Source organism: Caretta caretta, chromosome 6 (genome assembly GCF_965140235.1).
Source record: "Caretta caretta isolate rCarCar2 chromosome 6, rCarCar1.hap1, whole genome shotgun sequence".
Lineage (NCBI taxonomy): Eukaryota > Metazoa > Chordata > Testudines > Cheloniidae > Caretta > Caretta caretta.
The window spans coordinates 28,730,002-28,754,176 of NC_134211.1; the positions used below are offsets into that span (position 1 = coordinate 28,730,002).

The 24,175-nt window shown below is 40.6% G+C and overlaps 1 protein-coding gene across 1 annotated transcript in view; it reads left to right on the forward strand.

Annotated features, from left to right (window-relative positions):
* PIK3C2A (phosphatidylinositol-4-phosphate 3-kinase catalytic subunit type 2 alpha) overlaps nt 1-22,842 on the forward strand; it is a 90,721-nt gene extending 67,879 nt beyond the window's left edge. Inside the window, exons 20-33 of the mRNA XM_075129368.1 lie at nt 137-241; nt 2,864-2,956; nt 3,688-3,817; nt 6,643-6,779; nt 7,930-8,099; nt 12,097-12,253; nt 12,772-12,881; nt 13,764-13,971; nt 14,542-14,666; nt 16,587-16,704; nt 16,796-16,877; nt 18,305-18,414; nt 18,683-18,808; nt 19,480-22,842. Coding sequence (XP_074985469.1) covers nt 137-241; nt 2,864-2,956; nt 3,688-3,817; nt 6,643-6,779; nt 7,930-8,099; nt 12,097-12,253; nt 12,772-12,881; nt 13,764-13,971; nt 14,542-14,666; nt 16,587-16,704; nt 16,796-16,877; nt 18,305-18,414; nt 18,683-18,808; nt 19,480-19,662 — 1,854 coding nt within the window. The 3' untranslated portion in view covers nt 19,663-22,842. The remainder of the gene's footprint in view (nt 1-136; nt 242-2,863; nt 2,957-3,687; nt 3,818-6,642; nt 6,780-7,929; nt 8,100-12,096; nt 12,254-12,771; nt 12,882-13,763; nt 13,972-14,541; nt 14,667-16,586; nt 16,705-16,795; nt 16,878-18,304; nt 18,415-18,682; nt 18,809-19,479) is intronic.
* The last annotated feature ends 1,333 nt before the right edge of the window (nt 22,843-24,175 follow it).

The following is a 24,175-nucleotide window of genomic DNA, read 5'->3' on the forward strand; positions in this document are numbered from 1 at the left end:
ATGGCACTCCTCAGGAATTAGGGCATTGCCTCTGCTGTTCTACGCAATTACTTTGCTTGTCAAAAATATCCCTGTTGGTATTTTAATGGATTAATGACAGTTCTGCATTTTTATTTATTTATTTATTTGCTCTCAGGTTGTCCTGCAAAGTGGTATGGAACGTGTACAATCCTTTTTCATGAAGAACAAATGCCGTTTGCCTCTTAGTCCCAGCCTTGTGGCAAAAGAATTAAATGTCAAGGTACAGTATGGAAAGATTTTTAAAATCAGCATTACATGCTTGTAATTCCTGAAAATGATCAACATGTAGAAAGGAATACTTCATATATATGAAATGCGTTACACTGGTGGGGGAGCTTTTTAATAAGAGCCTTTAGAACTAGACAATAAAATTAAATTAGTTGAGCAGAGAGACAAAGATTGTGGAAATTGTTACACAGCTAGACCAAGGTCTGATTTTAATTTGCTACTTCATCAAAACCAGGTGGAGCTCTTCTTGCATAGCAGCAAGGACCTGGTCATACATGAAAGTCATAAAAACATTGTGTGAGAACAGAGGAAGTTTCAAAGTACGTGAATGGAAAAGTTAGACAGCCTCCAGTAATGGTCAAGGGAGAAGGAAATGTACAAGACTGGCTGCTAATATTTTGAAGTATGTATTGTGGGATGGAGCTAACCAGCTGTGTGATTGGATGTGTTCCTCCATGCTAGGGAAGACTCTATATTTTAAAATAAGAGTTTTTATGCAACTGGGAAGGTTAGTGAAAGCAAAGTTGCAAAACGTGCAAGATCTGACAGTCTTTAAAGCCTCTGAAGCACAAGTTGCATACACTGTCTTACATGCTTAATAATACAACGCTTATGCATTACACAATACATATACTAAAGTTGTAAAATAAGATTATAATCCCATTCCCTTATGAGGCTGAAGTTATAAATACAAGCAGAAGGGTGGCTGGAACAAGAAAACATTGGAGTTCTGAATTTCATGCTGTGAAAAGAGGAACTCTGTCTCAGAAATTGTATAAGCCTCAACACGGCTAACACTTAAATCAGAAACCAATAGAAACTAGAATGTTCCAGGAGAAAGCTACAGTAATATGATTCTAATGGGTGTGGGGCAGAGAAATGACAAGCTGTAAAACTTCTGAATAAATTGATATCAAACTAACATTTACTGAACATTGGTCCTAATCGCCGTGAGGGACCTGGTGGAGAAGATGAATTGAAGGGAACATATTATGTAATCAGTGGAAAGTAGGAAACTGAGATATGGGAAAGCTCCAGACTTGTATTCTCTTCAGATCTCAAACTTACAGTTCAGAGGCAGCAGTAAATCCAACTTTGAATAGCTTCTTCAGTTAAGAATGTTGGTCCCCATTTTTATTTTGTGTTAGGCTATTTTCTATCTTGCGATACCAGCATATGTACAAAAATTTCACAAATATAAATCAAGGGATTGCTGCCCAAAATAAGCAGATGTGTTGCCCATAATCACCTTGGTGAAAGAGCCTGAATACCTGCATGGACTTTACACCATTTGTTGGTTATCAAACTGACCCTCTGTCTAATAAAGGCAGTAAATCCAAAAATCATGGGGCATATGGAGAATGCTCTGCCTCTAGCCCAGAGATGTTCAGATCTAGGCATTTTTGTCTAAAGTTTTGTCCAAATGATCTAAGCTGTTGTGACCGCACATAAGGAGAGGCATGGACATGTTTTCTTTGGGGCATGTTTATCCCACCAAATTCAGGGTAACAGTCATGGCCATCATACAAGGCCACCAAGAGGGAGGGGCAAAAAGGGCAGTATAAGTGGCGTTGCAACCTGGCACACAGTCACAGCACCACTCACTTATATTTGGCCTGGTGGCCTCTCCGTTGTGAGTGACAGGCTGGGCCAGAAGCTGAGTGCACTGTGACCCTGCATACCAGGTTGCAACACACAGAGCGGGGAGCTGGGACCAGCCCCATGGGACAGGAGCCACTGCTGCCAGGTTAGCGTGATGCGGGCAATCTCCCACACCCTACCCCACTCCCACCTCTGCTCAGTGGTAAGTTGTTTGGAAGGGTGGGAGGCCTCAGTTTCTTCTTTTGCCCTAGTCCCCCAAAAAGCCCTCTGCAGCCCTGCCTTTCCATATTTTAGGAGAAATGGGAGATGGTGTGCAGACTTCTGAAAAATTCATGATTCCAACCAGGAAGACAACCTAGTAAAGATTTTTTTTTTTAAAAATAACTGTTTCAAGTTAGGAAATATATTTGTTAGTGATACTGGCATATTAAAATACACATGCCAGTAAAATGTTATGTCACTTGATTGTATACCAGCATACAGAAGACATTGTTAGGGAAGAGGCAGAATGACCAAAAGGAGGAATGTTGTCACTACTGTTAACTAGCAGGCATGTCAGATCTGGGCATTCAGGTGATAGTGATTGGAAGATTAAACTCCATTCCAAGATGTTAGGCATATAGGCTGGTGAATTGAGGGCAATGAAACATTTTAACCTGATTTTTAAATATGCATGTCAGATGTGAATCTATTAAATATCAACACCAAAACTTAAAAATCTTTCGGGTCTCACAAAAACAGCAGCGTTTAGTTACTGGTTGTGTGATGCTCTCAGGAATGGGACTATGAGACAACACACTGTAGAGATACTACTTTGTGATATATTGCCACTTCATTGATCTCAGAACTTGCGTTGTTAGGGTGTGCAAACATTCCAAGTATTAGTGACTTTGTCTGGCAGGCTAGCAATTTTAAATCTCATCTGCAAACTATTAATGTTCTATTTTATTTGAAAGCCAAAAATGTTATCGCTTGGTATCCTGCTAAGGATTAAACTATCATGTACTTGCAGGCATGTTCCTTCTTCAATTCTAATGCAGTACCATTAAAAATCACATTGGTGAATGCAGATCCTCTGGGAGAAGAAATTAATGTTATGTTTAAAGTAAGTTTTTTGGGTTTTTTTTTCTCCCCTGTTCTACTGGAGGAAAGATATGGGGTTATGGTAACTAATGCCAACAAAACTGGCTAGCTTTGCCACATATCTATGGGCTATTAGCTGCATCTTGAATCTTCTCTTTATATTTAGAAACTGACTTAAGTAACTAGATGAATGAAAATAGCTCACCCCGCAAGAGTGGTTCACATTTGTAGAAGGTTGAAAACTTTTGTACTTACATGGCTCCCATCGTGGTCATATCTTAATGCTTCACAGTCTTTAATGTATTTATCTTCACAACACCCCTGTGTGAGGTAGAGCAGTATTAGCCCATTTTACAGATGGGGAAATTGAGGCAGATATACACTAAGTGACTTTCCCAAGGTCACACCCTGTCTATAGTGGAGCTAGGAATTGAATGTTTCTCAAGGCCAAGTCTAGTACTCTAACCATTAGACCAGCTTACCTCTCCTCCCCTTCTTGGAGTGAAAGTGTAAGGTTTAAAAAGACTATATTCATCTTTCAAACAGTATTTCTCAAGGGCTAACTGAGATGTCTGTGTATTGTATAAACTGAAAATCAGCATTTTATATATACAGACTTCATTATGGCCCATCATTTATCCTTTCTCTACACTTAGCAGAGGAAACAAGTCATTCACAATTTAAGAAGTATGGTTTTTCTCTTATCTGTCGAGTTCATTGTTCAAAGTATCCTTTTTCTGCTTTTTATTTAAGGTTGGAGAAGATCTGCGACAAGATATGTTGGCTTTACAAATGATAAAAATCATGGACAAAATCTGGCTGCAGGAGGGACTGGACCTGCGGATGGTTATCTTCAAGTGCCTTTCAACTGGAAAAGATCGAGGTACCGTAACCAGATAGAAACTGCCCAATGTATTCCTGCACTTGTCCCCGTGAGGGGCTCTACAACAGATTCTTGGCATCATGCCTCAATCAGTTAAAAGCCCACCGGTTCCTTGTGAATGGCAGATGTGTGTAACAATGAATGCTAGCAATAGACCCCACCCCGCCGAGGGAAACTCAACACAAGAGCAAGAGTGCTTTACAAGTGTAATAGTATTGTGAAACTAAACTGATTGGAATCACCCAGTAGTTTGCTTCAGTTTGTTGGAGATACTCTTCTGCTCTTGACCACTGAGCTCCTTGGTGATCCTTACAGTTAAAGATCAGTGGAACAAAAAAGAAACATGAAAGTGAAAGAGAAACAGAAATTAGATGCAGTGGAGAAAAACAGAACTGAGAAGGATGGATGGAATACAGTAGCAATGCTAATTCTGGCATCCCATATAATACTTTCAGAGATCTAGTTAGATCAAAATTGAGCTGCTAAAATGTTTGAAGCCACTACCATGACATCAGTCCATCAGAAGAGATGATCAAACTCGCAGGGAGACAGGTTAGAATCAGTACTTGCGTACCTTTATTAATTTCAGTTTTTAAAAAGGAAAATTTTAAAAATCCAATAAACTTTGCACCACATACTGTTTACACGGAAATGAGGCAGCCTTTTCTTCAACACTTGTTCTGACTGGATTTGATTCACAAAACATTAAATGCCTTGGAGCTTAAATAGTGGAACATGTCCTACACAGGCAATTATTGACTAATGCATTGTGGGCCTGATCTTGAGCAGCGCTGAGAACTTGCAACTCTTTGAAGTCAGTTGGGTCTGACCCAAAGGCACCCACAAAAGCACAAATGGCAACTTTAGTACTATAAATATTGGCATCCAGATAAATGTGTCTGAGAATAAATTGCTTTTTGAATACAAAAGCTTTGCTTTGGAATGTACAGAAAGCATTTCTTCCCATCTTAAAACTGCTCTAGACTGACTTACCATGTAATGCCGTTTTTCTTATCAGTCTAATAAAGTATTTTTAAAGTACTTCCAGTGTAATGAACAAAAATGGAAGCTCTATTACAGATTCGTGCCTGCTGCTTCCCCTCTTCTCCAGAAAACACACAAACCTACTATCCAAATAGGGATTTGTGGTTTAGCTATAGGAATTCTTACTTTTTAATAGCCACTTCTCCTAAATAAGGCCCCTTGTAGCACCACATATTGAGTATTTTGTGTTGCTCTAGAAATAAGTCAACTTGGAGCCTCTTCTACTCCAGCATGTCACTTATACTACAGAGTTAGTCACCTAAACTACTTAGGAGTGCACATGAGATATTTTACAGTCATTACGTAATGATTATGCCCAGTGGTGAGCTGGAGCCGGTTTGCACCAGTTCGCTGGACAGCCAGTTCTAAAAGGGCTTCTAAATTTAACAACTGGCCAAAAGTGGTGCCTTAGGCGCCGACTCTGTGGGTGCTCCGGGGCTGGAGCACCCATGGGGAAAATTTTGTTGGGTGCAGAGCAACCACCAGCAGCTCGCCACCCCGCTCCTGGCCCCAGCTCATCTCACCTCTGCTCCACCTCTGCCTCCTCCCCTGAACCTGCTGCCCCACTGTGCTTCTCTTCTCCTCCCCCCCGCCCCCGCATCAGCTGTTCACGCGGGAAGCCTGGGAGGGCTGAGAAGCAAGCAGCGGCTTTGTGCTCAGGCCCAGGGAGGCGGAGGTGAGCTTGGGGTGAGGAGTGGTTCCGCTACGCATGGCCCCCCTCCCCCCCGGCCCTCCTCATGTGCCCTCCTGCCCCAGCTCACCTCCCTGGGCCTGAGTGTGAAGCTGCTGTTTGCTTCTCACCTTTCTCCCCCACCCCACCCCCTGCTTCCTGTGCAAACAGCTGATTCGTGGGAAACCGGGGGTGGAGAAGCGGAGCAGGGCGGCATGTTCAGGGGAGGCGGCGGAGGCGAGCTGGGGTGGGGGAGCTGCCAGTGGGGGCTCTGCACCCACCAAATTCTCCCTGTGGGTGTGCTCCAGCCCTGGAGCACCTACGGAGTCGGTGCCTAAGGTGCCACTTTTGATGTGATCAGTGGGGGGAGCAGCTGCTTCCCCCCATAGCTATGCTTCCCCGCCCCTAGGAGCCAGAGAGACCTGCTGGATGCTTCCTGGAAGCTGCCCCAGGTAAGCACTGCTGGGACTCCCCACCTCACCCCCCTGGCAGGTCCCTCTGGCTCTTAGGGGTGGGGTGGGCGCTCACTATGGTGGCCCACGAGTGCCCCCAGAACCAGGCAGGAGGGTGACAGGGGAGGGGGGTGGATGGGGCAACGGTCCTGGGGGGTGGGCGCATCAAGGAACGTGGTGGGTTGGATGGGGCAGGAGTCCTGGGGGGCGGGGCACGACTCCCTTGTGGGGTGAGGAGGGAACCGGTTAAGATTTTTGGCAGCTCATCACTGATTATACCCAATACTAGTTTTACACAAATGGCATATTTAACCAGCTGATAGTTTTTTTTGGAATCAAAGTAGGAGTTACCTACGATATTCCACAAACCTTAACACAGGTAGTAATAACACACAAGCCTAATTTGCTTACATACATTTTGTAGTATACTTTGTAAAATAGCCTGCAGAGAGGTTTAGCAGACTAACAAAGTTAATAGATTTTTTTCATTGCTTGAGACTGGGGTTGGGCTCTACATTTTAAAATCAAATGTCTACAGGAGACTTCATACCAAATGAGAGGTAGTGGAAAATATAATGTAAAAATAGGATTTAAACGAGAGTAGTCTTTTCTCATGTGTGCTCTCTCCCTCTCTCTCACAACTTAATTTTTATGTAAAGGAATGGTGGAGCTTGTTCCTGCTTCAGATACACTTAGGAAAATTCAAGTGGAATATGGAGTGACAGGATCTTTTAAAGACAAGCCACTTGCAGAATGGCTGCGAAAGTATAATCCTACAGAGGAAGAATATGAAAAGGTAATTTCCATAGTCTTCCTTTCAAATGTTACATTTTAAGTTACAGGAGAATACAACTCTTCTGATTCTGCCACTAAATAAGTTTTCTAACAATCTGTTTTAAAGTATTTGGGAAGCTGAATTTTCTGTACTGTATCTACTTCAGAAAAGAAATCAAAACTGACTGTAGGATTGTAAAGGAGTCTCTTTTGGAAACAGTTTAATGTTTCATTTCAGAAATGTCTGTGGAAATGTTTTCTAACTGTAGGAAACATTTCACTCCAAAATTAAAAGTAGGGGGAAGCATGACATTCAGGGCTTATCTACATGACAAAATTAAGTTGACTTAAGTCCACGAACAGCCACCGCAGTAAATGAAGCAGTGGTTCACATCCACGCTTGCTCTTTCAGTGGGCGGTGCATGTCCTCACCAGGAGTGCTTCTGCCAACTGATGTGGGGCATTGTGGGACACTGACAGCTGGATCCTGCACCCCATGCCCAGCTGATCCGAACTGTCATCTGGGCATGGGGCTCACAGCTCAGAGCCAAGGGCTCCAGCTGATAGGTGATGTAAGTAACCTTAGTGTCTACCCGAACGCTGCATCACCCTAACTATATCAATATAAGTGCTACGCCTTGCGTGGAGGTGGAGTTGTTATGGTGGCATAGCAGGAGATTTACTTCGGTGGAAGCCGCATTGTAGTGTAGACACTGACATAAATAGAATGACATAAGCTGCCTTGTGTTGACCTAACTTTAGTGTAGAACAGGTCTCAATTTTAATCTTGGCTTAGAAGATATGGCCCCTTCTCATGCTGCTTCTCCTTTGGATGCAACACTTCGTTATCAGGCCGGGGTATGCAGATATGGTAAACACACGTTCTTTGGCCTTTGCTTGTGCTTTATCTCTGAACAGCCTTTTCTCTACCTTATCTGCTTTCTGACCCCCAAAAACCTAACAAATTGCCTTTCCCCTTAGCAGTATAGTTCATTTTTCTTAAATGAATAGCTTCCCAAGTAGTCTAAGGGAAGTTTACTTAAGAACTGTCAGCTGCCCAGAGCCACATCCCTATTGTAAAAAGTGAACTCTGAATGAATGATCAACTGAAGTACATTGTTTTTCCCATTGGTAGATTCGCTTTGATCTCATTTACTTTTTGCTAATTTCAGGCTTCAGAAAACTTCATCTATTCTTGTGCAGGATGCTGCGTAGCCACCTACATATTGGGAATCTGTGACCGTCACAACGATAACATAATGCTTCGAAGCACGGGACACATGTTCCATATTGACTTTGGAAAGTTTTTGGGCCATGCACAGACGTTTGGTAGCTTTAAAAGGTATCTTCTGCAGTTTAGCATTTGAGAATGCAAGGAACTTCCCTTTTGCATTTTTCCTCTCATGATTTAACATCTACATTTTTGTTATCACGGTCCTCAATGTGAACTTAGTATTGTCTTCAAGCTCCTGTGTATGTGGATCCCACTCATAGTTCACTTGTGTCTTCGCACAGGAATGCAGGAAGTTTTCTCTAGCAGTGTCCACTAGGGGTCGGACATGCTCTTCCGTTTCTCCACACAAGAGCATAAAGGGCAGGGTGACCCAACTGCCAGCCTGTTCCTTCTGACCGTCCTGGCAGAGTTGGAACTTCTGAGTCCCTTTTTACAGCTTTTAGATTGTAGCTTAGGAGAAAGTTAGTTTTTATATTTTTATTGCCTCTTGGCTTAAAAAAAAAAAAAAGTAATTGTATTTTTATAGGTAGTTGGTAGCAATACTGGGTTTCGGCCATGATGCCTCAACCACTCTTACCGGATTTTAAATCTTGCCTGTTGCGTAGAAGAGTAAGTCCACGTGAAGAGACTAAGAGACATGTTTGGAGGCTGCAGAGATGTGTAGGCTGCATTTACTCCATGGAAGGAGGGAATGGTAAAACTGGCAGACCCAGAGAAGGAAGGGAGAGCCAGAAAATTTGGAAAGGGCTCAGGGAAATGCAGCATGGTACAGGGTGGAACAGACCTTGATTCCGGGCTAGCGGGTCCTGGAGCCAGAACCCAGAGTAGAGGGTGGGCCTGGGTTTCCTAACCAGCCACTGGGGAAGTGGCACCAGCAGGGCAGTGCATAAGACTGCCTGAGCATGTTTGGGAAAAGACTTCCCTCCCCAGAAAGGAAAACCATGATAGTGACCTAGCCAGAGCCCCATATCATGAAGGGGAGGCTGTAGTTCCTGGAGTGAGAGGGGAGACACTGCTGGAGGAGGGTGCAGCACCTAGCAGAGCTAATTCCCAGGATGGCCAAGAGGATGCACCATCAGCAGTGAGTTCACCTCGTGACGAGGATCTTCAGTTTTTTCCCCATCAGAGTTACCAGGCTCCTAAAAGGTTTAAATCTTCTGTTACCACAAGAAATGGTATTTGAGTTTAGTGTTTGTGACTTTAATGAAACGTCTTTTTGAGTCCGTATCTTGTTTTATTCATCATTTATCCATGAAAGCTGAGTTTCTAGTGGCTATTACTTCACCGCATAGAGTTAGCTAAAGCCAAGCTCTCATGTCTACCCACCATAGACTTTTTCATATGGACAGTTACATTAAGACCTCCATCCTAAAGTCATACCCAAGTTAATACAGGATTTTCACAGTAACCAGTATATTCACTTACCAGTTTTCTATCCTAGGACTCTTGCTTCTCCTGCAGAATCAAAACAAAACTTCATACTGTGGATGTCGGAGCCCTCTTGTATTACCTAAACAAAACAGGACCGTTGAAGAATCTTAGATTGTGGAATATGGCAGAAGGCTCAGGTCAGACCACTCTGCTTCAGCAAGTTTCCACTGACAGAAGTATGTAGAGCAGCTATGTGGTCATCAGTTCACACACTTAATAGACATTACTCTTTAGTGGCATCATTAGCTGGAAGAGCTGTTCTCCAATCTTTGTTCAGATAACCACCTAGCCGCCCACCTCCAAAGAATCAAACTGCTTGCTAATTATAGTAAGTGGGATCCATGTGCACAGGTGATCAAAGGTGAAAGAATGGTTACTTACCTTATAGTAACTGATTCTTCAAGATGTTCTGTGTTTGTGGATCCCACGACTCACCCTTCATTCTTGCAGCTCAGAATCTTATCATTGGGACTCTGGGCAGCAAAAGAAATTGAGTAGCCGTTGGGGTCACCCCACCCTTTATGCTCTTGGGTGGGGGAGCAAGAGCACCTAAAGCGCATGCAGGACTCCTAGTGGACACTGCTAAAGAACTTTCTTAACTCCTGTGTAGCGGGCACAATGCATCATAGGTGGGATCCACATGCATAGACGATCTAGAAAAATCATTTACTGTAAGGTAAGTAACTGTTCTTTTAGGCTGAACCACCCAATTTCCAAAATCCATTTTGGATTCTCATTGTAGACTACTGTGCTTCTGAAAAGTCTCCACAATCTCTCCCTGGCCATCAACTTTGGTAGTTACAGCTCTGCTTGAAGAATGTCAAGGTGTGAAGGCTGCTCCTACATACTGGAGATGTTCTGTGCATTTAAAAACTAGACGCACAGGTGTAACTTTAAAATAGTGGTTACTATTCCAGCAATTGGAAGATCAAAATGTGCTAATTGGCACAACTGTAGTCTATATTTCATTTCTATAATTTCAGAAATATCACTTTTTCCTTAAGGATATTATTTTTTAAATGAATTTCCTGGACCAAAAGAGCTTTGCACAAATCAGTGAAAAACCTAAGAAAGTTTTTATAAAACCAAACATCTTGGAACCAGGATATTCTAAGATGAGGTTAGTGTAGCTTTTTTAAATGTTGAGATTGTTTGGGGAACAGTTAACTCTGACCCCATGACCCCAGCTACCATGTCATAGCTCTGATCACCAAGGAATAGCTTTGTATAATTTGTGGTATAGCTTCTGTATGCTGTTTTGGAGGGCATATAATTATATATTGCATGATGGAGTACCCTAAACTTTATCAGGAATTGAAAGAGATATGGTAAGGACCCGGGGTATTATCTGCTGTATACTTTGGAGTGTGGAAGAAGTAAATTGCACCGTCTGGGTCACAGACCAATGGTGAATGAGAACATTTTCCTATAATGCATATGGAGGATGAGTTGAAACATCTGTGTTTCTGACTGTCAGCAAGTGGATAATGTGAAGAGGAATAGAATTCATGTTTGGATGGATGGATCATTCTTATGCGCTGGATGATATACTGTATTAGTGTGGGGTGCTGGGTTGTCTCCTCAACGTGCAGTGCCAGAGAGCACCAGTGCTGAGGGTCTCTTAGACTAGAGTCCTTCCTTGGCACTGTCACGTACCGATGCTGGGGTACTCCATTAGGACGCAGTCGGTGCCGGGTCCTGGTGGTCCGCAGCAGACTGGGGATGAAGAGCAGATTCCAAGAGCAACTGTTTGTCAGAAATCTCGCTCCTTTTTTGTCCTGGGGTGGAAAGCCCTGCAAATTTTGCACCTTTCTGTCTGGTGTACCTTCCCCAGACAATTCAGACATGAGTCGTGGGGGTCGCTCATTGGCATAGGCTTACTGCAGGTTCTGTAGCATTTAAAGTCTAGGGCTCACGGCATACCCCGGAGCCCAAGGCGGGTGTTAGGGATTGGGGAAACTCTGCTCCCAAACCTTACTATATACACTATCTCCTAACATTAACTACAACTAAACGAAACTAACTATGGAAAGAACGCTAAGCGAAGCATTTGCTAGGCAAGCGATCGCAATTCCAATGACCATCACTTCTAGTAAAAAGGAACTGGGGTTGGCAGGGTCCTATATCTAGCGCCATGAAGCCCCTGCTCTTGGGGGCTCCATACCTGACCTGATGGGAGCTGCTATGGGAAAACTTTCCAACAACTGTGTACACATTGCGCACACACCTGATTGGAATTGACATGAACAAGCACTTGAAGACGAACCTAACTTTTTATTCCCTGGTGTTTTCAAATATAGTTGATTTTACACTGACAATTTTAATGTAGCTTAAAGTTTTTTTTTGACTGGAAATTACTACTTTCTGATGTTACCTGGTCACAGAGTAAAACTTTGGATTCATTAATTATTAAATATGATTTTTTTGGAAAGAATATTGTTTCCCTTTGAAATCATGGCTGTAACATTAGAATTATGAAGAATAGATCATACCCTGTGAGTGAGACTGACCTGCTCTCTGCAAGTCCAGTGATTGATTAATGCATGTAGTTCAAGCTCTCGGAAAAATACTGTTTTAGAATAGTAATTAAATTTAGCAAATTGCAACTAAAAGTGCATGAAATTCCAAGAAAGTCCATTTAATAAACTGTGTATTTTTGCTTTCTTTTAAACAGGGATCGGGCTCCTTTTGTGCTAACATCAGATATGGCCTATGTCATTAATGGTGGTGAAAAACCTACTATCCGTTTTCAGTTGTTTGTGGATCTCTGCTGCCAAGCTTACAATTTGATCAGGAAACATGCAAACCTCTTGCTTAACCTGCTTTCACTGGTAATAGTTTTTATTGCACATAATTTTCTTGTAGTTTAATTGTGGATTTTAGTAAGTTCCCTCCTAGGAAGTTACAGCTTCTGACAAATCCAGTCTATACAAAAAACCTAAATTGTTGGCATTTATACTTTAGAAGCACTTCTAAACGTGCTGTTACAAGCCAGAAATGTAGTAGTGTTCCTGTGGAAATACTGGGGGTACTTGTTACTGAGATTTTTTTACTTAGTTTTTGCACTATGGAAACTAAAATATAGCATAAATTTCCTACCTCTTACTACAGAAGCTAAAACTAAAGTAACTGCTAAATATTAAGAATTCCAAAACTAATTTTTCTTCAACTCTGATGTTAACTGACACAATGTGGTGGTGGGAGTATTTATTGGTTAATAGCATTAGTATTTGGGGCATTTGGGTACTACATTAATCAAGTTTGGGGCCCTTCGTGTTTTAATTATTTAAATATAAAAATAGATTTGATATCTCGTTCCAATGTAAAAATAGTAACTCGTCTTCTATAGATGCTTGCTTCAGGGTTACCAGAACTTACTGGAGTTCAAGACTTAAAATATGTCCAAGATGCTCTTCAGCCACAAACTACAGATGCAGAAGCTACAATTTTCTTTACAAGGTACTAGATAAGTGACAAGTGAAACAGAACCAAAATATATAAACTCGCCACTTTTTTTTCCTGTTAGAAGCTCCTGCACTAAGATACTAAAACACTGAGACACTTAATACTTACAGCTTATAGAAGTTCAGTAGTCTTGAAATTATCCTAATTATAAAATAAAATACTAATCTGTTATCTATCACTAATTGAGATCTGTACAGAACTTCATTTTCTCAAATGCTTAAATATAGGGCTAAAATGTTGAGGCTGTTTTATTTAAAAAAAAAATAGTGAAAATTCTAATGCATAAAATTCTGGGGGTAGTAATAGCTTAACAGCTTCATTTTGCTGTCCATCAGACTTGCACATTCATGAGGAAATATTCCCTAAATTGATTCCATAGCTAATATCACTCTTCTAAAGCTGTTTACAGTGGGAAGCCTCTTGTGAAGTCGCATCTTTCAAAGAACAACTCTCACTGGAACTGCAGTTTGCCATGTTTTAGAAACCGTTCAGAAATCTAATTATAAATATTTTTGCTGTATCCAGTTTTCACTAAGTGAACTACTGGATCTCCTGCAGCATATTGTTTGTTGATTGTTTAACCTAAATTAATGAAAAATAGGGTACGCATACAGCCTTGACAAACTCTGGACAACCTTTGTTGTTCAATATCCAATACTCAAATTTTGGGTAAAGTTATCCCAGCACATGCAGAAATGTCATCATGTCAATGGACCAGTAACCATTTTTTTTGTCAAAACGTAATGTGTCCTTTTACCTCAGTGAGGATTTGCTATATTTTAGAACTTGGAAGTTAAGGTGCTGACTGACAAAATTGGAATGTGTGCTCTGAATATGTAATTGTGCTCCAGCATTCAGTTATTTTCTCTTTTATAGGCTGATTGAATCCAGTTTGGGAAGTGTTGCCACAAAGTTTAATTTCTTCATTCACAACCTGGCTCAGCTGCGTTTTTCAGGCCTACCTTCCAATGATGAGCCCATTCTCTCATTTTCTCCCAAAACATATTCACTTAGACAGGATGGTCGAATCAAGGAAGTGTCCGTGTTTACGTACCAAAAGAGGTACAACCCAGATAAACATTATGTAAGTGTGTGGATTTTATTCCAATTTGTAAATACTCATTCTGCATGCTGCCACTGCCATACTTCCTCTCCACTGTTCACTTTTATTCACGTTCTCTTCCTCCAAATAAATTCAACTCTTATTAACAGAGAATTAGTCTATGCCCCAAAAGTAAAAAAAAAAAAAAGGGGGGGGGGCAGCAAAACATAGCTATTCCTAAATGGGTTGATTCCGTTGTTTCTCTCAGCTGCCTATTTACCTACCAAGAATGGGAACAGAACATTAATTAATTTAGTGTAGAATACATTACAGGTTTACTGTAATTCTTCCTAAATCAAGCATTATAATCAGGGAATTAAGATTAAATGTAAAAAAGACATGTTAAGGTATGGAGAAAGTACAGTTAGTGTACCCAAACAACCCTGTAGTAACTCTATGCAATAACAGTATGATTAAGAAGTTTAGTTTTTGTGGACCCAGATTAAATTGTTTTTAAAGACCCATTAGATTTTTTTTTCCACATGGTGTACTACAGCTATGGTTATTGCAATGCCCTAACTGCCTTTCCATATCTTAATGTGTTTAACGCAGATCTATGTGGTGAGAGTCTTGAGAGAGGGGCAAGTTGAACCAATGTTTGTCTTCCGGACATTTGATGAGTTCCAGGAGCTTCACAACAAACTTGGTATTCTCTTTCCTCTTTGGAAGTTACCAGGGTATGTTTCTAATTAAGATACCTCCTGTCCTTTATGTAGACAAAGGAATTTTATATTACATTTTCTTTCACTGAGTTTTTCCAGTGTTGGCATAAGTGTTAAAAGGGGAAGTTCTCACCCTTTACTCTGCTGTTGGGCTCACATCCAGAAATATATCTAATCATGGATGACAACAAAAATAGCCACTGTCTCTCTTTGAAGAGGGGAGGTCTTTCTTTGCTTAGTAAGACATCAGCTTGCTGTATTTGGTTTTCCTAAGTTCAAATCATTAAGGTATACAAAGTATTTCTTATTTTAAAAGAATTCTCTTTAGTTACCTTTTGAAAGCGTCTCTGTGCTGCTGACATTGGGTCACAACAATTTTCATGATGCCCTGATGATAAAATTGGAATGAAAATTTGGCAGGGTGTGGCCTTTTTGTAAGGGATGTACCTTTTTGCCATCCCTATAAAAATCCACCCAAATTTGACCAATCAGTTTGCATATGTTCAGTGGCGACTTCTTATATTTTAGCAGCTAAATTCCCCAAAGACTTTGTCCACATTGAGCATGTTCCATCCCATAACTGATCAGGATGTTCTCTGCAATTGCTGCTGTTGGCTGTACCAGGGCTGGATTTGAGAGCAGGGAGCCTCTCTCCTGTGCTCCGTAATGCCCCTGCTGCTCCAAGGTAGCATGGAGGAAAAAGCTACCTGATTCAGAAAAGAGCTGGACCTGTGGGTGGTAGATTGGGATAAAGTCTCCCTATCCCTCTGCTGTCAGCAAATATCTGTGAAACCCACTGGCCAAGTGTCCAGTTTAGCTAAAGTGCTAGTCCACATGCAGGATGAAAAGCTATCAATCAACCTGCTGTCAATTACTCCATTAGCTCAAGTGGTAAAGGTTTGTGTGATGGATCTCAAGGTTCCAACCCTGCTGAGGACCCATGTGTGTTGATATGATGACACATGGAACTTCTGTCTTTCGTTGGCTTTTTTAAAAAAAACCTGGGGGAGCGCGTGCACACACCCACACCCTCCCCACCATGTTAAGGTTGCAAAGTTAAGCAGTGCTGGAATTAAGGATGGCCGGGCAACCTTAATTCATCTTGTGTATATGCATTATGTTGTAGTCATTGATTACATGACCATATGCTATTTTTTTTCCACAGGACCCCAGCCTCATTCAGTGCACAGGCTGGACCTGCTCTGGGATGAGTTGGGGTTATGTGGTGAAGGAGGTGGTTGTGTGTAAGACCCCCTGCTTCATAAGGTGGTAGGTGTGTGTAGTGAATGAAGCTAGAGAGGGCAGGAAGACAAAGGTTGGTCTCATGATTAAGACTGCTGAAGGCTGCCCTCAAGATTTGTATTTTATTCCTGCCTCTGTCAGTTCCTTTTCACAGATAGTGACTAATTGTGTGTTCAGTTTTTTCTGGGTGCCTGACTTTAGACCCAGGGGTCTAATTTGCAGAAGGTCTGGACAGCTGCAACTAAAGTCAGTGGAAGCTATGCTTTAAACATATAAGGTACTCTGAACTACATTGAACAATGAAAAAACAAAATAGCGACTGCTGCTTATTAATTGTGCATTGAAAAAGGCAAGAGTTGTGTGGAAGGTATGTCTGTGGTAGTATGTAATCATGTACTTAAAGACTATACAACGCATATACACAAAGGAGTTGAATTAAATTTGCACATTGACTCTGGCACTTCCAAGCTTGTGGCTTTGCAACCTTAATATTTGAATGTATTTTTGTGTGTAATGTTGAATATAGCAAATATAATGGTGTGTTCATAAAGCAAATACACTAGTGTGCTTTGTCTCAAGTCATGACTTCATTGGCAAGAATACATATCAGCTGTTCAGGATTTAAGTTGTACTTAAATCATAACTAACTTCAGTAAAATTAGCAACAAAATGCATCTTGTCATTCTCTTGTAGCTTTCCTAATAAGATGGTTCTGGGAAGAACTCATATAAAGGATGTAGCAGCCAAAAGAAAAGTAGAGCTGAACAGCTACGTACAGAGTTTGATGAACAGTTCAGCAGAGGTGTCAGAGGTGACTGCTCAAAGCATTTAAATAAAATGAGTTCAAACTCTCACATTTTAGTACATTTTAAGCTAACATGTAACCTTTTTCCCAAATGCAGTGTGATCTTGTTTATACTTTTTTTCACCCTTTACTTCGTGATGAGAAAGCTGAAGGAATAGATGGAATAGCTAAGCCTGCAGGTAGGAACACGTGTTTTTTGGGGGTAAATTGAATGACTGCAATATAACATGAAAAACTTGAAAGTACCGCACAGTATAAAATCCAACTTTTGATTCCTCAGTTTAATAATTTTCCCCTCATGGAAAAAATAATCAGCCTTCAAATCAAATTCAAGCCTCCTTTACTTTGAAAATTCTTTCAGGGTAAATCCTACACCATATGGTTTCAGATCAAGCAAAATAAAAATTGCACATAAGTGAGAATTTCTTGCTTATTTTTAATGCTTTCATTAATCAGATCAAATAAATACAGTAACTCCTCGCTTAACCTTGTAGTTATGTTCCTTAAAAATGCAACTTTAAGCGAAATGATGTTAGGCGAATCCAATTTCCCCATAAGAATTAATGTAAATGGAGGCGGGGAGGGTGGAGGTTAGGCTCCAGGGAAATTTTTTTCTCCAGACAAAAGACTAATATATAGTTTTTAAACAAACAGTTTAATACTGTATACAGCGATGATGATGATTGTGAAGCTTGGTTGAGGTGGTGAAGTCAGAGGGTGGGATATTTCCCAGGGAATGCCCTCAAGGGTTAACTCATTGTTAATGTAGCCTCACTCTCGACAAGGCAGCACGAATGGAGGGAGGGGAGACAGCATGGCAGACAGACCCCCTGTGTGTGTGTGTGAGAGATGCACATTGCCTCTTTAGGTATGCTGACCCCACTCTTAAGTTCACTGCCTTTTTAAGTTAATCAGCAAGCTGAGATGGCCACTGCTGCCAGGAAGCTCCCTCAGTCCTGAGCCCTGTCCTGTGTCCCCCCTGCTCTATGGAAGATGGGGTAAGCAGGGTGCAGGAGCAGGGGGGACACCCTGACATTAGCCCCTCTGTTCCTCCCCACAGCAAGCAGGAGGCTCTGGAGAGCAGCTCCAAGGCAGGAGCAGCACATGGCACTGGGGGGAGGGGACCTCTGAACTGCCAGCAATTGATAGCCTGCTGGGCGGCTGCTGCACAGGGGACTTGGGGGGGCTTGCTGGTCCACCCTGGTTCCAAGCCCCCACCAGCTCGCTCCAACAGGCTGCTCTTCCTGCAAGCAGTGGGCAAAGCAGGCGGCTGCCAAACGACGTTATAAGGGAGCATTGCACAACTTTAAATGAGCATGTTCCCTAATCAGCAACGAAACAATGTTAACCGGGACAACTTTAAGTGAAGAGTTGCTGTACTCCAATTCTCTCACTCTAATCCTCCATGGTGATGCCTGTTAGAATATCTATTCTTTCTGGGTACCCAGACCTTGCCAATTTTGGAGGTAAAAAGTTCCTGACACACTGATAAAAACTGAAAAAAGGACGTGAACTTGGCATGTCTTACATTTGTCAGTTTTACCTTAGTACAGTGGTACTGATGGACAATTGTGTGAAGGAAAATAACTTGTGTGCATATTTTTAGATGCAAGTCCATCAAGTCCTACCTCAGGCAAAGTGGGAGGAGAAGTAAAGTTGTCCATCTCGTATAGAAATGGCACTCTGTTTATCATGGTGATGCACATAAAAGACCTGGTGAGTGAAGAAAGTGAACCAAAAATTCACAAACTTGTATTATATGAATGACTCTGATAGTACGCTGTGGGATGTTGGTGTGTGAGAGACAGAATAGAAGTATCTTCTTAAAACACATTTGTCTTCAGTTAGTCTGATTATGAGCAGTTGCTCATATGTTAGGTCATTTGGGGTGAACATAGACTCTAATGCATTTCTTTTAAAGAAAAATTAAAATGGACTACATTAAAATAGAATGAAGGCTAGTTGTTATGCTCTGTATTTACAGGTTACTGAAGATGGTGCAGATCCAAATCCTTATGTCAAAACATACTTACTTCCAGATATAAACAAAACATCTAAGCGCAAAACCAAAATCACACGAAAAACAAGGAACCCAACATTCAATGAAATGGTAAGAAAAGTCAATTACCTGGTAAAGATTCCATAACTGCCTTTCATAAATACATGCTGGTGACTACAATTTATTTGAAAGCCTGGTAAATAATTCCTGTCAAACATCTCTCAGTAAATTTGCTTTGCACCTCTGAAAGCTTTGTACCTTATAAATGTGCACACTCCTGTTCCAGATTTATTCCCAGCCCTTCTTCTTAGCCTATAATCAAAAAAAAATTAATATGTAAACAAGCTATTCTAATTAAAGAATACCTTAAGTGTGGTAAAGCAGAGTTTCTCATAATAAAGATTGTAACTCTGGAAGAGGCGAAAAAAATCTTAGATATTGGCATAGTCCAACTTGAATTCACAAAATGCATTGGCTATAACCCACATCACTTGATGGCTCTCTGGTTGCTCTGAACTGATTGGACTTAGCAATCTTTTCACTTACCAGCACCTTCCATCCAAGCTACTCAGGATACTTTAAGTTACACAGTACCCCTCTAACAGATAAACATCCCCTTTTTACAAAGGATAACTGAGACACAGACTTGCCCGGGGTCACACAGCAAGTCAGTGGACAACCCAGGAGCCCATCTATAAATCCCTTTAACTGCCAGCTGTCCTTATAATTCTGGACATCTAATAAACTGTCTTAGCTTTCATTGGCTGTGTGTTTTTTCATAGCTTGTGTACAGTGGATACAGTAAGGAGACTTTGAAGCAGAGGGAACTTCAGCTAAGTGTGCTCAGTGCAGAATCGTTGCGTGAGAACTTCTTTCTGGGTGGAGTTATGCTGTCCCTAAAGGATTTCAACTTGAGGAAGGAGACTGTTAACTGGTATCAGCTGACTGCTGTGCCATATCTGTGAACTCCTACAGCAGAAAATAACAGAAGTGAAGCAATTCTGCTCACTTGTGCTTTGTGCGTTTTTCCTACTTGAAAATAACTTGGACATTTTAAAATGAGACTGCGTTTCAACACATGTTGGACCAACCCTCCCCAAGCAAAAACCACAGGATTTCTAGAAACCATCTGTTTTTCACTTACATGGTGATATCCAAGCATTAATCTAAATTAATTTTGTAATCATAGTACTTGCGGGTAACTCAAGTTTTAAACCATCCCTGGAATATTCAGATAGTTTATTCTGGCTTTACTGTATCAGTTCAACCACATTTAATCACTTGCCCTGTGGATATAGTACAAGTCGTCTTTTCTGTTACCTGTTACATTATACATGGCAAGGTGTTGTAGAATGCCAGAGGAAAGATGTGGGTGGTTTATGATGACGTGCCCACTATTCACCATTCATTGGTGCAGCAACGGTCAGTAAAATGTCAGTGGTTGCACAAACAGTCAAAAACGAAATTGGACAGAACAGCTGGAAAACATTTGTGTCGCATTTAACCTCAAGGTTCAAATGTATCTGAAACATTGATCAGAATGAGTGCCCATGATGGAAGTTGTAAATAATGGTGCCTTACCTTATAATTCAAATGCTTCTTGTACCTCATTTCTGAAATTTAAAAATGTACCTGTTAGCCAGGTTTAACAAATGCTCTTATCCAGCTCTTTTTAAAAGGGGCAGATACATGACACCTACTGAATCTTTTATTTGGAAAACGTATTCAGTTTCCTAGACATAGTTTGAGTTTTATACCAGCTATCTGAGTAAGATTAGTCAATCCATTTAAATGAAGTCCTCTGTGCGAGACACTGATGATTTGCAAACTTTGAATGAAGACCGGGTTGGTTGTGATGCCACATGTGTGATCTTCCCACGTTTTAAAACCGTTCTTAAAATGTCAAGGACCTCAGTAGTGCAGTCAGCAAATACATTAGCTTGTCATCTAGGGACTCGGGTTCAACTATCAGGTCACAAATGATATTTACACATAAAATACTTTACGTCACAACTTCACGTAATTGATTCTCCCCACTTGAAAATCCTAGGACTCCAATAGCAGATATGTTGCAGGTCAGAAATGATTTGCGTTGGCAGATATACTTGGCTCATTCTAGTGTTCAGTCCCTCACTTCTTGTAAAAACTCTATTGATAAATTTTATTCCTTTATGTGATACAAGATTTAAAACACCATAGGGCGCAAATACAATTTACGGTCTCATGCATGTGATTATTTACTCTACTGGGTCTAGCTGCAGTACATGTATAGTTTTCTCATTCACCTATCAGTTTTATGGTGATCACAGTCTGTTCTCTTTGGACAAAGCTGTCTGAAGACTGTAAAATCACACTAATTTTTAGCACTATTTTAAAAACACTTTTCAATCAAGGCTGACAGTGATAGAACTTAAAGTAAAATATGCAATGAAGAAGACACAGGACAGGCAACTTACAATCCATTTTATTTGTCCATCAATAAAATGCTCTTTAGATTCTTCCCCCACCCCCAAACACACACACACTCTCTCTCTTATAATGACCAATCATCTTTCCAACCCAGAAGAGCAAAGTACACTTAAATCTTCTTTTGGTGCCTAAAACATTCATGGTCCAATTTCTTAGGAATGATTACAACAAAAATCTAAGAATGTCTTTCTGAATGTTAAACTGGGTTGTTACTGATGGGAGCTAGTTAAAATAAAAACCAAAATCCCAGTTTTATTAGCTATCTTGTGCATAATTTTTTCATTCAGTATATAGCATGTAAATAGTAACCTATAGTAAATATAACGAACTAGATTTTATTTCCTGCTCACTTGATGCTTTTGAGACTTATTCCATTCCATCATCAAAACCACAAGTCACTTAGACACAGGAAAGTAGACTACTGTTTTTGTGAAACGTTCCATTGTTAAATAAATTGAAAGCAATACATACTGCCTTTTTGCAGTGTTATTACAGCACAGTGTCTTACAGCACAAAATATACTGGTAAGTAGAAACTCAATGCTTTTTTAAAAATTGATTTTGCAGCTGTGACAGTTGTCTGGACTTCGGTTAAATATGTAGTACTGTATGATTGTTAGCATTTGTCCTGACCTCTGGTTAACAGTGTTCATAGCTCAACTGATTTCTGTGCCTTTCCCTCCCCTTTTACAAAATCCACATTGACTCAAGCTTTTTAGGATCATGTTTTTATTCTTTTGTCTGTAAAACCTAGTCTTGGGTCCTCACCAAAATATTAGAGGAACAGCACTGAGTTTGCATCTCTTTGCACTATTCTTGATGGGTTAGAAAAAATCAGTGGTCAAGACTTTTGATAAACTGTTAATCTTTTTTATTATTAAAGGATAAATAAAAGTAAGCATGATAAAGGAACATACTAAAATTGGGATGAAATTTGTTTTAAAATGAATATAGTCTCAACAGCTTTTTATACCTTGTTTGATCTAGTAAAAATTACATTTTATGCAACATATGTGGCCTGCAGCCAGAAACAGAATAGTCTCTAAGGAGCATATGTTTTGATATTTGAAAATAACGGCTTGCTCTGAGAACAGTTATCGCCTCATTTTCTCTACTAAATAACTTAACCTAGGACTTTGCACTGATGTTTTTATTACCGCCTTTTTATGATCTACAGGTACCTATATGTAGAAGCATGTGCGATCTTTGATAAAAAGTTCTCATTTCTCTATTTTTTAAAAAGGTTGTGTAGACATCTGAATATCTTGCCTTAAAGTGACTGCTCTTTCTAGGATTCTAATATGGTGGTTTTTTCCAAATTAAATAAATCTTATTTCTGGTATTTGCAGGATATGCATGTTACATAGAGGGGGAAAATGTTTGGCCAATATTGCACCATTCTCATAATCCGCAGGAAATTAATTTCCTTGTATGCTATTTACTCACATACTGTGATTAAAATAGTGTAAATATTTCATAGATGGTATTGGTAAAACTCATTGGGAGCAAATATGGTAGTTTGCCTCACATTATCTATACATCTGTAAGAACCAAATAATGCAATTATAGCGATAGCTAATTAAGATGCACAATATTGCCATCAAAACCCTACCTGTAATGAATGGGTTAAATGTGACTGTCTTACAATGACATTAAACACTATTCTGGAATAAAGAACTTGTGCGGTCTCTCTTCCCTCCCTTCTCCACTCAAACAGAAACCTCTGAAGCCAAACTCTACCCTAAGATGTGGGCAACTTTATTTGAAAACCAAAAGGAAAAGTCTACATGTGTCAAGATACTAATTGGCCTTCAGTATTCAAAATACCCAGTGCTATAAAATTTTTTCCCCATATGTTAGTATTAAATTAACCCTAATAGTGACCTTTGTAAACATCCGAGTTGAAAACTTTCAGTACAGGGGATTTAGCCGGATATTTTCCATGGCCTATTGTTAGGGCTCAATGTTTCATGGATTCCATGACTTCTGCGGGGGCCAGTGTGGCTGACCCCAGGGCTGCCCAAGCAGCTGGCTTTTGGGCCAGCTGCTTAGGCGGCCTCGGGGATAGCCACACCGGCTGCTGCTGGAGTGGTCCCACAGCCAGCCACACTGACCGCTGTTTGAGAAGCCCTAGGAAACTAGCCCTGGGGACTCCCCAAGCAGCAGTGCTTGGGCGGCCAGTGCAGCTGTCCGTAGTCTTGCCCTGGGCAGCCAGTGTCACAGCTGGCCCCAGCAGTGACCCCCATATTTAGTGTCATGGATAGGTCACGGGCCCGTAGATTTTTCATCTTGCCTGTGACCTGTCCATGACAGGCTATAATTTAGTCATGGGTATCTATAGTATATCTTATGGTTCACTTAAGCATATTCTATCAAATTCAGGGTTAGGGTTCCTCTCCTCACCGGGAAACCTCAGCACAGTGATGATCCCAACAAATTATATTTGTGTGCATGTAAAATGCAAAACACTTATTTCTACAGATGGGGAGTGGGGAAGGGCTGGAATTCATTCTTAGAAGCCTTAAGGAAGGGAGACAGTAGAAGAAAAGTGATCAATAAAAGAAACCAAACAAAAACTAGCCCACTCCTGAACTTTGGAAAACCTCAACTCTGTACACAGAGCTATGAAATCCTGAGTTAGTACACTAGCAATAAGCAGGAAAAACAAGTCTACAGTAGTTGGAAATGGTGGATTTATGTATCTCATGTAATCAATAAAAACTAAATTCATTCAGGAATGAATTCTTATTTCTTAGGTGTGCAGGTATGATTCTTAGTATATTTCTTCTCACTTCAACCTGATGCCCTTTTAACAAAAAAAAGTCAAACTGTAAGATTAACCTCTAGAAAGTTTTAAAACCCATATCAAACAATCGGCTCAAGTCAATGGAAAGTGGTTAATTACAATTTGTCTTTATGGGGTTTGAAGTCCAGTAACACTGAGCGAATAATTAGGGAAGTAATGAGACTAGTATTCACAGCCTTCAGAGAAAAGTCTTGTCTTTTTTTA